This window comes from Haliotis rubra, unplaced genomic scaffold (genome assembly GCF_003918875.1).
Source record: "Haliotis rubra isolate DU_JTF1 unplaced genomic scaffold, ASM391887v1 Scf75, whole genome shotgun sequence".
Lineage (NCBI taxonomy): Eukaryota > Metazoa > Mollusca > Gastropoda > Lepetellida > Haliotidae > Haliotis > Haliotis rubra.
The window spans coordinates 2,350,334-2,362,951 of record NW_025767468.1 but is presented as its reverse complement, the minus strand read 5'-3'; the positions used below and the strand labels follow the sequence as shown (position 1 = coordinate 2,362,951).

Genomic DNA, 12,618 nt, shown 5'->3' with positions numbered 1-12,618 from the left:
TGGATGTCGGTTCTGCTCTGTACGCCACAGTGTCGTGAAATTCTAACCTGGACTTAACATGAATCCATTAATTCAACAAATGGGCATAACTCCGGTTATTAAATGCATGTAGCTTTGGATGGGTTAACAAATATAAGGTTAGCAACCACTTGTGAAAATTAGACGTGACGTCTCACTCGTTTCTAACGCACCACATCAAGCCCATTTCGTCTTCCATTTTTTTTGGTCCCGGTTCCAATACAACCACGTTCGAAATCCATCCACCTAATTCCCTCAAAGTAACAAGGCCTTGTAAGTTAAAGAATATTTAAAACATAGTTGAAAGAAAGCACGCAAATAATACGTAATTGTCAAGATTTGTGAGTCGGTTAAAAGTTAACATCTTAATTATCAGCTGTATTTCATCAATACAGAGGCAGAACCATGTGAACATACTTGGTAAAGCAATAGTAGACTTCAAGAATTAATTACAAGGCCAGTATCTTCTGTCCCTTCCATCTAGTTTCTTTCGTATGTTGGTCTTAAAAGGACACAAAAGATTCACATTCCTACAAACTGGTGATTGCTTGCTTGTATGAACCATGGAAGAACACAGAGCGACAAATGTCAAATGTCATAGGGAATGAGTCGTCTTGCAATGAAACTGCTTCACACGGGATAGTCTTTGATTGAGTAGGCGCATTATTGTTCGCCCGCAGTACGAGACGCTATCATTTCAAAATTAAGACGTCTTGCTACAAAGCAAGAATATTCAAACGGTGAGCTACCACTAATCCTTACTGTGCCGTCGTTGATGACGACGGTGTTACATATAGTACTGTTTTTCTACAACCCTTCAAGCGGATGACTTTGGTTCCGTTCGGGTTAAAAAGGGGAGTGCTTTTTGTGTAAAGCTGTAGAAGATTGTTAATCGAGTTGTTTGATCAAGGTTACAACATTCTTTGCCTCAGAAAAGCTTTCGAAAGTTTTTATGATCGGCGTGAAGGTCATTTTCAGATTTGACGCATTTGTGACAAAATGATGTACGATGCAATTCCCTATTTTGACTTGCATCGTGTGTTTCCGTGTTCTTTCAGCGAACAATTTATGTGCCTTTGCATGTGTTTGCGATTTCTACCCGGAACACTGAGAATCGTCATGATTCATAACCACATACTCTTGGGTACTCTTGGCGGTTGGGTAGCTTTGTTGTTAAAGCGTCACGCCGAAGACCCGGATTCGATTCCCCACATGGGTACAATGTGTGAAGCCCATTTCTGTTGATATTCCTGGAATATTGATGAAAGCGGCGTAAAACCCACTCACTCACTTGATATTGTCGGAATCGTACAATGGACTCGGCTTTGGAGGAGAGTGTTTTGTGAAAATGGAAAAGGTTTTTCTCGCTGTATTTCTATTGATTGACAATGTTGCTGACATGTGGTATGTGTATTTCTATTGATTGACAATGTTGCTGACCACGTGGTATGTGTATTTCTATTGATTGACACTGTTGCTGACCACGTGGTATGTGTATTTCTATTGATTGACACTGTTGCTGACCACGTGGTATGTGTATTTCTATTGATTGACACTGTTGCTGACCACGTGGTATGTGTATTTGTATTGATTGATTGCTGACCACGTGGTATGTGTATTTCTATTGATTGACACTGTTGCTGACCACGTGGTATGTGTATTTCTATTGATTGACACTGTTGCTGACCACGTGGTATGTGTATTTCTATTGATTGACACTGTTGCTGACCACGTGGTATGTGTATTTCTATTGATTGACACTGTTGCTGACCACGTGGTATGTGTATTTCTATTGATTGACACTGTTGCTGACCATGTGGTATGTGTATTTCAGTGCTGGAGTAGGCCGGACAGGCACCTATATCGCTATTGACACGCAGCTGGAGAAGGCTAAATCAGAAGGCATTATCGACGTACATAACTTCGTCAAGTTGATGAGGGCACAGAGAGTCAATATGGTCCAAACTCTGGTAAGTTGTCGGTTTATTTTCAGATATTAATTTAGCTCACCTGAATCGAATGGCACGGACTTTTGCATCCCTGATGAAACCACAGTGTTTGTTTGGTGTGTAACGCCGCACTCAGCAATATTCCAGCTATATCGCGGCGGTCTGTACATAATCGAGTCTGGACCAGACAATCCAGTGAGCAACATCATGATCACCGATCTACGCAATTGGGCTGCGATGACATGTGTCAACCAAGGCAGCGAGCCTGACCACCCGATCCCGTTAGTCCCCTTTTCGACAAACATGGGTAACTAAAGATCAATTCTAACCTGAATCTTCACGGGTTCGAAACAACATGACCTATGATGCAGAAACGTTGCATGGATGATCCAAGCAACGATATGTTAAACCCTGTCTGATCCGATTTTAAACATGGCAGCCTTATTGAATTTGTACTTTTTGTTGTTTTCACTCAATCGTTTTTGCGTGTTTTACAATAAAACTTGATATTCGGTAACCATGTGGTATGCTGGACATGAGCTGATTGTTTGAATGTTCAAGATGTTCCGGTAGTATGCAGGTGAGCTTCAGAACTAGTTTCATTACAAAACGACCGGTGTGATTGTTCTCGGTGGGTGGTTGAAAGGGAATAGCCGCGATCGAGCTGAAATTCGTTTGTTTATTCCCGCTGCAATGTTACGTAAGCGATGGGAAAATCTCAGTCACACAGATACCTAGTGTTTATAATAGATTAACATAAGTCCTCCATTGTTTTTGTTCAATTTGGAGGTAGTGTTTTAAGGTAATATGATCGCATATGCTGAATTGCTTTCTTTGAGTACAAGGGGATCTCACGCTTTGTGAGGCTGATCAAACACATTGTGGATAAACTGAGTTGGGAATATAGAGAAAAATAATAATAAAAATAACACTTTGTGGGCGTTTACATCGACTACTTCTGCAACGTGTATTATATCAACGTGGTGTTGTTGTAGCAAAGAAAACACCCTGTATAATGCACAGGCTGCCTCACCACGCCTGGATCACAAGAGCAAGGTTTATTGCTGTTTGTACCGTATGTCAGTTTCCATCGCAGTGAGTTAAGGGAAGAGTGACCATAGGGAAAAGTGTTGTCCCACGCCAACATGGTTTCTACGTGGGCACAGTGGATAATTATTGTGCTATGAATCATCACCATCGGGTTCTTATCATTGCAATGTGTTTGCTGTTGTACGATTAGCTGAACATTATGATACAGAGGGAGCGTAAAGATGCGGACATGCGAAATGAAGATAGTGATGAGGAGGGAAAGGTTTGAGAGAAGAGGAGGGGTGGTTGAGGGAGGGTTTGGGGAGAGGGTTGAGTTTGTTCCTTGTTTAACGCCGCCTTGAGCAATATTTCAACTATGTGACCGCGGTCTTGAAATAATCGCGTCGCTACTAGACAATCCAGTGATTGACATTACGAGCATCGTTCTACGCAATTGGGATACCATGACATTTGTCAACCAACCAAGTCAGCTGGCCTGACCACCCTATCCCGTTAGTCGCCTTTTACGCCAAACACTGGTTGCTGAAGACAAAATCTAACCCACATCTTCATGGATGCATGAGGGTTGATAACACAAGCGGAGAAGAGGAGGGAGAATGTTCAGACAAGGGTCGGGAGACGATTTGGAGAAGAGAGGGGAGAGGCGTGTGGGATGAGGAAGAATTGGATTGGAGGGAGAGTGAGTGAGTTAATATTTAACGTCACTTCGGCAATATTTCAGCCATATCGTGACGAGATTGGAGGGTGAGTGAGTGAGTTTAGTTTTACGCCGCACTCAGCAATATTCCAGCTGTATGGCGGTGGTATGTAAATAATCAAGTCTGGACCAGACAATCCAGTGATCAACAGCATGAGCATCGATCTGCGCAATTGGGAACCGATGACATGTGTCAACCAAGTCAGCGAGTCTGACCACCCAATCCCGTTAGTCGCCTCTTACAACAAGCATAGTCGCCTTTTGTGACAAGCATGGGTTGCTGAAGACCTATTCTACCCCGGATCTTCACGGGTCCGAGATTGGAGGGAGAAGAGGAGGGTGGACAGGGCTTGGAGAAGGAGTACTTTACATACATTTGTTTTTTCTGAAAGGAGGAGTCGGCCATCTTGGAGGTAACCACAACAAACTACAGAGACAAACAATATGGTAATGCTGTAGAGACATGCACGCTAGAAATGTTTTCGAGATAGAGGACGAAACAAAGATGACGTACGGCATTAGGAAAAGGAAATGATGAAGGATGCAAAATTTGAAGCGAGAGGCAAAATACGACAGAATTATACAAAAGGAATGTGGAAAAAGACACGTCAGACTTGACCTTCCTACCCTTCCTGATATTACAAGAATAAAATAAACATTTACTCGTCGCGCAATGTTTTCTTATACCAATATTTCTGATAGCTGTCGTGATTTAGACCCTCTTATTAGATTTGTAGTGGTGTATCAAATTTCCACTCAATGACCATCAATCGGTTTAACTATGTTTACGGTTATACAATCTTTACGTTAACGCCATTCTGTTCAGCTCCGTTCGATTGACGTTTAGTCCTGGACCCAATTTCTCTCTCGGCATATCATGATAAAGAATATGTTGTTAGGAAGCCAGTGACAGGTTGTATGGTTATATCAATGTAACATGCGGTATAAAGTAGCTTAATAACGTAAAAACGGTACAATAAAACACGCGCTGGAGAGGCGTACGGCTTCGCGTCGCTCTTGTTTATGTTGTTGCTAGGTTACGATGTTTTTGAAGTTATGCGACTTGACGATGAATGATATGTTTTATGACGGAACCTGATACACTGTGTTTTTAAGAATGTCGTGAAACCACTTCAGTGCCGCGATACTGAATTACAAATTGTTGTTGGTTTCAAGAATGTCAGTTCTTTCGTAACCAGTTATCTGTAATAACCAAACCCTGCTTGAGAGCCATGCCCCTCATTACAGATACTGCATATATATTGCAACTTAAACAGTTTCAGGATAACGTGAAATCAGCGCATCATAAATACAGGACGTGAAATCAGCGTATCATAAATACAGGACGTGAAATCAGCGTATCATAAATACAGGACGTGAAATCAGCGTATCATAAATACAGGACGTAAATACAAACGTGAAATCAGCGTATCATAAATACAGGACGTGAAATCAGCGTATCATAAATACAGGACGTGAAATCAGCGTATCATAAATACAGGACGTGAAATCAGCGTATCATAAATACAGGACGTGAAATCAGCGTATCATAAATACAGGACGTGAAATCAGCGTATCATAAATACAGGACGTGAAATCAGCGTATCATAAATACAGGACGTGAAATCAGCGTATCATAAATACAGGACGTGAAATCAGCGTATCATAAATACAGGACGTGAAATCAGCGTATCATAAATACAGGACGTGAAATCAGCGTATCATAAATACAGGACGTGAAATCAGCGTATCATAAATACAGGACGTGAAATCAACGTATCATAAATACAGGATGAAACAACTCTGAAAGTGTGTATATGTGTCTCTGTGGTTAATATCAGTCAACATATCAGTTACTGTCATATCAATTTGAATATCAGTTTTATGTCAGTCCAAGTATCAGTAAAGTCAATTTGTATTCTATCAATGTAATAGCGTGAATATCAGTCTAATGCTCGTTCTATGTCAGCTTGTTCTATGGTCAGTGACCATTCCAATATGAATCCAGCAGTTCAATATCAGTAAGGGGCGGTGGGGTAGCCTTGTGGTTAAAGCGTTTGCTCGTCACGCCGAACGCCCGGGGTCGATTCCCGACATGGATGCAATCAGTTAAGCCCTTTTCTGGTGTCCTCCACCGTGATATTGCCCATGTGGGGAATCGAACCCGGATCTTCGACGTGACGTGTGAACGCTTTAACCACTAGGCCACCCCACCGCCCCTGGGTTATAGTAGTTATTCATGGTCGGGAATATTGGTCTTAATATCAGTCACTGGTTTGTCTGGTTTAGTCTCGATTGTTCACAACCTGCTCTTGCTGGACTGTTGCTAAATTCGACGCTGAAAAGGATGTTGTAAAGGAATTGGAAAATTCTTTTAAGTTGTCTCGAATGTAACCTGTTGAAATAACTTGCAAATTGTTGAACGTAAAGGTTTCATAAAACATTGTGTCAGTTTAAAACAGAGCAAATATTCCATTCCCCGATGCCTACTCTAAACTCAGCAACATGGACGTTTTTACTTTCACCACGCTCCTAAATTCTTTCATTATGCATTTCTTGCACTCTAAAAATCTCACCCCTGAAATCAAAGCACCAGTGAAGCTGAGACCTCATGTTTCCAATAATGGTGACGCCAAATTTGTTCAAGAGGCGAGAATTTGATGTTTCAACATGGCCGCTAGGACAGCCATGTTAATAAGAGTGAGTGCGTTTTGGTTTACGCCGCACTCTGCAATATTCCAGCTATATGGCGGCGGTTTGTAAATAATCGAGTCTGGACCAGACAATCCAGTGATCAACGTCATGAGCATCGATCTACGCAATTGGGATATGATGACATGTATCAGCCAAGTCAGCGAGCCTGACCACCCGATCCCGTTAGCCGCCTCTTACGACAAGCGTTGGTTACTGAAGTTCAATTGTAACCCTGATCTTCACGGGAATGTCAATAAGATCTATATATGACCATTACACGACCGTGTCTCTGCAATCTGTAATGGTATTAGTTATGTCTTTTGTTCGTTAAGATATTTAACACATTTGTTCCATTTCTGACCAAAACAACAAGTAATTCTCACCTCGTTTGATTATGCTGTCAAGTATCACAAAATGCATATTTGGCGCTCTGAACCGATACTCCGAAACTGATGGAGATGGTCCTGGCATGTGTCCCACTGAAAACAAGTTGCGGACCATGATTCTGTCATAATACTGTACTTAATCTGTCACTGAAGTCATTCCTTGTCAGAATAACTATAGTTTCATGGAAGAATTGGGGTATTCTTGGCAATTTTAGAAGTATAATTTTCCCTTTATGACATGGAATTATGGTCAAATGAGTTTCCTATTGAAGCCGGAAATATTTTTATGATCAGATCCCTTTGTCGATGAAGGCCCTTTCGTATAACAGGATCCGCATGGTTTAGAAATATAGAAAACATTCATGGAAACCATTACGAGAACTCTCAGATGTGCTCATAATAATAAGATTTTGTTATTTCACTTGCATGTTTCGTTCTTTTAACAGCGCTTAATGTTTGTGTGGGGATCAATATATCCTACAGCTGCAATATTGCTAAAAGCGACCTTAAACAGCAGTCAAATACGAAATCCTTTGAAACTTGCTGACAATCACAATGAGAGGATTTATGGAATCATATTTTCTGATGTTTAATATTAGCAGATTTCTTCCCCGTGTTGATATTTGCAAATTTGAAAAATACAGTACATTTGTTAAACTGTTAACCTTTGACTAAGCAAGAGTTTGATTTCTTTTGAAATCAAAACAGGTAGGTGTTTTACTCTCTTTGATTTCTTATTTCATCATTCCTCAAGTACAAACTCAGTCTAAGTAAACTTAGGCTCAGTATTTTTCGTTACACTGCTATACTGAGTGTAATGAAAAATACTGAACCTAAGTTTACTTAGACTGGTACAAACTTTAACTTACAAACCATTGTCCAAGCTGTCAACGATTATAGTGTATCTGATAATTGCCATACCAAAATACCAAAGTTATTTCATAACGTTATAAATGGCATTTCCAGTCCTTAACCTTCCACGACATTTGTGTTTCATAACCGTCTCATGTCTCAATGTGTGCGAGACATTCAGATAAAAATATATAATTCATGTTTTTCAAAATTCTTCACATGAAAGTCGCTTTGTATTTCGCTTAAACATTTATTTTATTTTGAATTGGTTGAGATATGTCGTGCGGAAGAAATCATACATAGAATGTCACGTTTGAGTGGGTGTTTCAAAAGACGTGTCAAATGTTTTGTCGATGAATGTGCAACACTCCATAAACTCTTGCTTGCAAGAAAAGGAATAGATTTTTCGAAACAGTGAACACCGTAAAAAAAAATTCAATTTAAATGATCTCTCTGACTCCCCGATGTTCATAGTTCCAACTTATTTTCTGCCACTGCTTTGTGGTGTTATGTGCCGTTCTGTTGCCGTTTACTTTGGTTAGTTGAGCAGTCTTTGAGTTCCTTGTTCAATGCGTATACCACGTCATTGAAGCCTATACGATCGGAGAAGGTGCTAACTGGCCAAAGACCATTGTCAGGATGAATCAAAGACTCGAACCCACAACCAGTGGCCAACATTGGCGCACTGAGCCACTGGGCCATCTGTGTCCCTGCATTATATACGGAGGCGAGAGAACAAGCCCAAATCAAACAGCAATATTACCTTGGATCCTCACATTACATCATCCGCGCGTATCGATCATCAGTCGGATTCCCAAACATGTCCACATCACGCCTGTTCTTAAACAGCTACACTGGCTCCCCATCAAGGCAATAAGTGACTACAAAATCCTCTGCTTGACCTACATGGCCCGTCACGGTCTTGCTCCCCCATATCTCTCTGACCTGCGTACTCCTTACTCAAACAAACGCTACCTTCGATCATCTAATCAAGTGCTTCTGTTTGTGCCAAACTTCAGGCTTAAAACTTTTGGAAAAGGGACCTTTTCATATGCAGCTCCAACCTTGTGGAATTCACTCCCAAACAATCTGAAAGTTTCTGATAGTATTGCAACAGTCAAGTCAGGACTCAAAACATACCTGTTTTCAATGTATTATTAGGAACTCTGTTTGGACGTGTACATATTCCTGTATAAATGTCATAGACTCATTTAATCTGTTTGTTGCGTCTTGAGCATATCTACAGACGTGGAAAAGGCGCATGAAGAAATCTGCATGAAGAAGATTCCGCGTATACTTCTTAACTCTGTTTTCATACAGATCCAAATTCATGTCACTGTCGGCTTGGTAATATCAAATGGTGTCTGTATGTATGCGTACGTGCGCGTGCGTTTGTGTGTGTATGAGCGTAAGGCACTGTATTGGGTACAATTTAATTACCAATTAAATTACTAATTATTTCATTACTTTTTAATGACTGTCAGACTTGTCTCTGTGACATAAAGATTTGGCTACGTTTAGAAAGTGTTAATTAAGTATGACTAAAACAGACTGAAGTTGGCGTCAGTGCAATATAAGAGGGAACTTGAGTACTCATTTCGAGAAATGACATCGATGTGAAGTTACTGCACCATGAATACAGCACCAGGACAACGGACCAAGGTGCTCTGAGTGCAAACTATACGTCCTCCCGAGAGACTCATTCCTGAAAATGGTTCCATCAGAGACAGTCTCCGATGACCTTTTTACTGAATTGTCCAATCTTGTAAAATCTTTGACTTATATCACACTCAGTAACGAATGTTGTCGAAGAGACTTGTAGGAATTGATTTCTTGAGTCATGACCCTTTTCAGACGAAATTCAATTACTTCTTGGCATCTTATCGGAACGTTGACAACTGCACAGTCAAAGCATCACTTTCACTTGGCCAAAGCAACGATTATGTCTTCGATGGAGTCACAAAAATATCCATGTTAGCATGCAATGATTGATATTATCTCAGTTTAAAGGAGATACTGTTAGTCTGACAGCGAATTTCATTGCTTTGACGGTCGGGCTTATTTAGATGCTAATTTCATTTTCTTTTCTTTGGAAGAAAGTTTGAGAACTTTGATAAGCCACGGGGCTGTTAGCTCTATTAAGTCTAGATGTCTCATGTGACCCTGTGTTCCTTTCAAGAAAAAGCAATTTGCGATATTTCTGTTTTCATCATTTACAGAGTTGTACCTATTCGAGAAACAGTGGTCGATCTTCCTGTTTCTTTTGGCTCCGAGCCAGTGTCAACTGCTCGAAAACTATTCCAGGGTTTTAATGGTTACCACTGACATTTTGCTTATATGAATAATCCATGGCGGTTAGAAAAATAAACTTGTCAGCCTCTAAGTTCATAAATATTATATAACCAGGGAAACATTCAATAAATGTTATTCATACCGGCGACAGTAATATTTTTTATTTCTTTTGACTTTCTTTCTGTACCCATTTACGCATGGCGACACAACTCGCTGTACAGAGTTGCGTCCCTTAGTTATGCCATGATTCGCTGGTCGTTGGTTTTAATCCTCTCTGGAATGTCATGTGTTATCTTTCGTGGTTTTTCACTCGTTAAACTCACACACCGATGTTTTACCGAGTGACTGTTCAGAATAGCGTTAAGGGCAGACTGTTTCTATATAGTTAGCACGAATATTCACGTCGGTAGGTCGAAAAAAATAGAAAATCCAATTTCAATTCATTTTCGTTTATTTTTTACAAATGTTTAGTAGGTTGGAAAAAGAAACGGGCGGGAGCTTTTAAGATATGTTTTCAACTGATGTCAGTTATAGTATTTGAAGACTTAGTTTATGTCGAGAGATGCAGTAAATGACGTCTTTTTGTACATTTTACGTCTGTCTGGTTTTCGCAGTGTTACAGAAGTTAAATAAACATAGCTTTGAAATTGTTGTCAGTTTTTCTTGTTTCACCTTTACAAGTCGATCGATTCGAAAACACGTTTTATGATAAGTTTTAACGTTACTCACCTTTTCAGTGGATCCCAGACTCCATTCAGTTTGGTTTTAACTTTTTGTTATTATATTCATTTAATATGTATTTTGGTTTTGTTTGTTGTTTTGACATTCACTAAGCATCTGCCTTTGCGTTTACAGGAACAGTACATCTTCGTGTACGACTGTCTGCTGGAGGCACTTATCTGCGGCGACACAACAGTCACCAGCCACAACTACGTTGAAAGCTATTCCGACATGTGTCAGTTCGACTCTGAGATAGGCAAGACCAAGATTGAGGAACAGTTTGAGGTAAGCTGATACGCTGGTGTTTTCCGTCCCAAAACCAAACCACAGCCCCTACATCTCTGTTGACCCCTTTTCACATTGGCGATGAGGTAGCCTAGTGGTTAAAGCGTTAGCTTGTCACGCCGATGACCCGGGTTCGATTTCCCATATGGGCACAATGTGTGAAGCCCATTTGTGGTGTCCCCCGCCGTGATGTTGCTGGAATATTGCTAAAAGCGGCGTAAAACTGAAGTCACTCTCTCCTTTACACATGCTTCCACCCATACGGAATATTAAGCCCCACGCCTCAAACCAAACCCTGACCTAAAACTCCGCCTAAACTGTCGCCACCATCACAGCTAAGAGTTCAATCACCCATGCCTGTTGTTACGTCTGACAAACCCCATGAACTTTGAAGCAAATGGGCTGACTGGCAGACATGACAAGGATGGAACGGCCAGGCTGTGTGACGTATAGGGCCCGTAAGTAGGTCTCGGCACTTTGCGAGACTTAAGTACTTCCGGCGCCAAACAACGTTTTACGGCAATGGCGATAGCACTGTTACAAGGGGCATGTTCTGACTAATCATACTACTGTCTGACTCAGAAGACTTGGGCTATGTTGCATGAATATCACGTGTATACCTGCCAACAGCTGTGTAGCCAAGCGTAGTAGTACACTGTGTCCAGTCCAGTGAAGTCATACTTTGCGGCCGCGCAATTTGGAACCAGAACTGGTTCTTGAATACATGGATGTCACCGGAAATCTATTACCGGAAGTAGGGCCTCGCGAGACTTACGGGACCTATTATTGTACATATTTATCACTCATGCTTTAACTCTCTGGTTTGCCTTCTTTATCACCATCCACAGAAACAGGTCCACTATATGAGTGACTTCGACTATATACAAAATGCACTCACTCACCGAAGCCAGAATGCATCGCGATATTGTATTAAACATAAGTTAAGCTGATTTAATAACTCATGTGAGTGATATTGAAAACTTAATATCGTCAACGTAATGATGGCAGTTTTACCAACTTTTTACATATTAAAACTGTGAAAAAACGAAGGCAATCCGTAGCTCGAGTTTAATAAGCTTGATATGGCTTCAACAAAGCCATCGAGGATCAAGTTATAATCGACTTAATATTTCTTGAACTGTTCATGTCGACTTGAAATTCAGTTACAGTTATTACATTCGGAAGTGCATGGAACGGATTGAAAACAGGATTGTATTTGTTAAAGAGAAATGTGAATATCCAAACAAAAAGACATGATGCCACATCGGTCACGTTGCCCTGTCAACACAGTGTTTTGAAGTTCGTTTTTATGTTTTTAACGAAAAGCCAACAATATTATATTACTGCATGTACTAGATAGTTTGGTTGCTTCTGAAAGTTCATACAGAACCCGATCGCCTTGGCTCAAATGCAAGAACCGGCCTTGAAAAGATGTTGGGCAGTTATATAAGGGTATCCATTTTCTGGTACTTAAAAGTCACTTCCGTTTTGGAACGGTTGTCTGCAAAGCCAAATATACAAAGACCAGGTTCTGACTTAAGTCCGTTTCCCAGACAATAAATGCCTAAGGTATGGCATCAGCGCACAAATGAGTACTGTAACCTGTTCATGAAACCAGTCGCCAAGTGCCATCTTTGTTACCTCAGGGGAAATATGTTTTACAAAATTGGACAGG

The 12,618-nt window shown here is 40.7% G+C and overlaps 1 protein-coding gene across 1 annotated transcript in view; it reads left to right on the top strand.

The window, feature by feature from the left end:
- LOC124260087 (receptor-type tyrosine-protein phosphatase T-like) overlaps window positions 1–12,618 on the top strand; it is a 205,708-nt gene that overhangs the window by 172,921 nt on the left and 20,169 nt on the right. Inside the window, 2 exon segments of the mRNA XM_046694336.1 lie at window positions 1,853–1,988; window positions 10,794–10,943. Of these exon segments, the coding sequence (XP_046550292.1) occupies window positions 1,853–1,988; window positions 10,794–10,943 (286 nt within the window).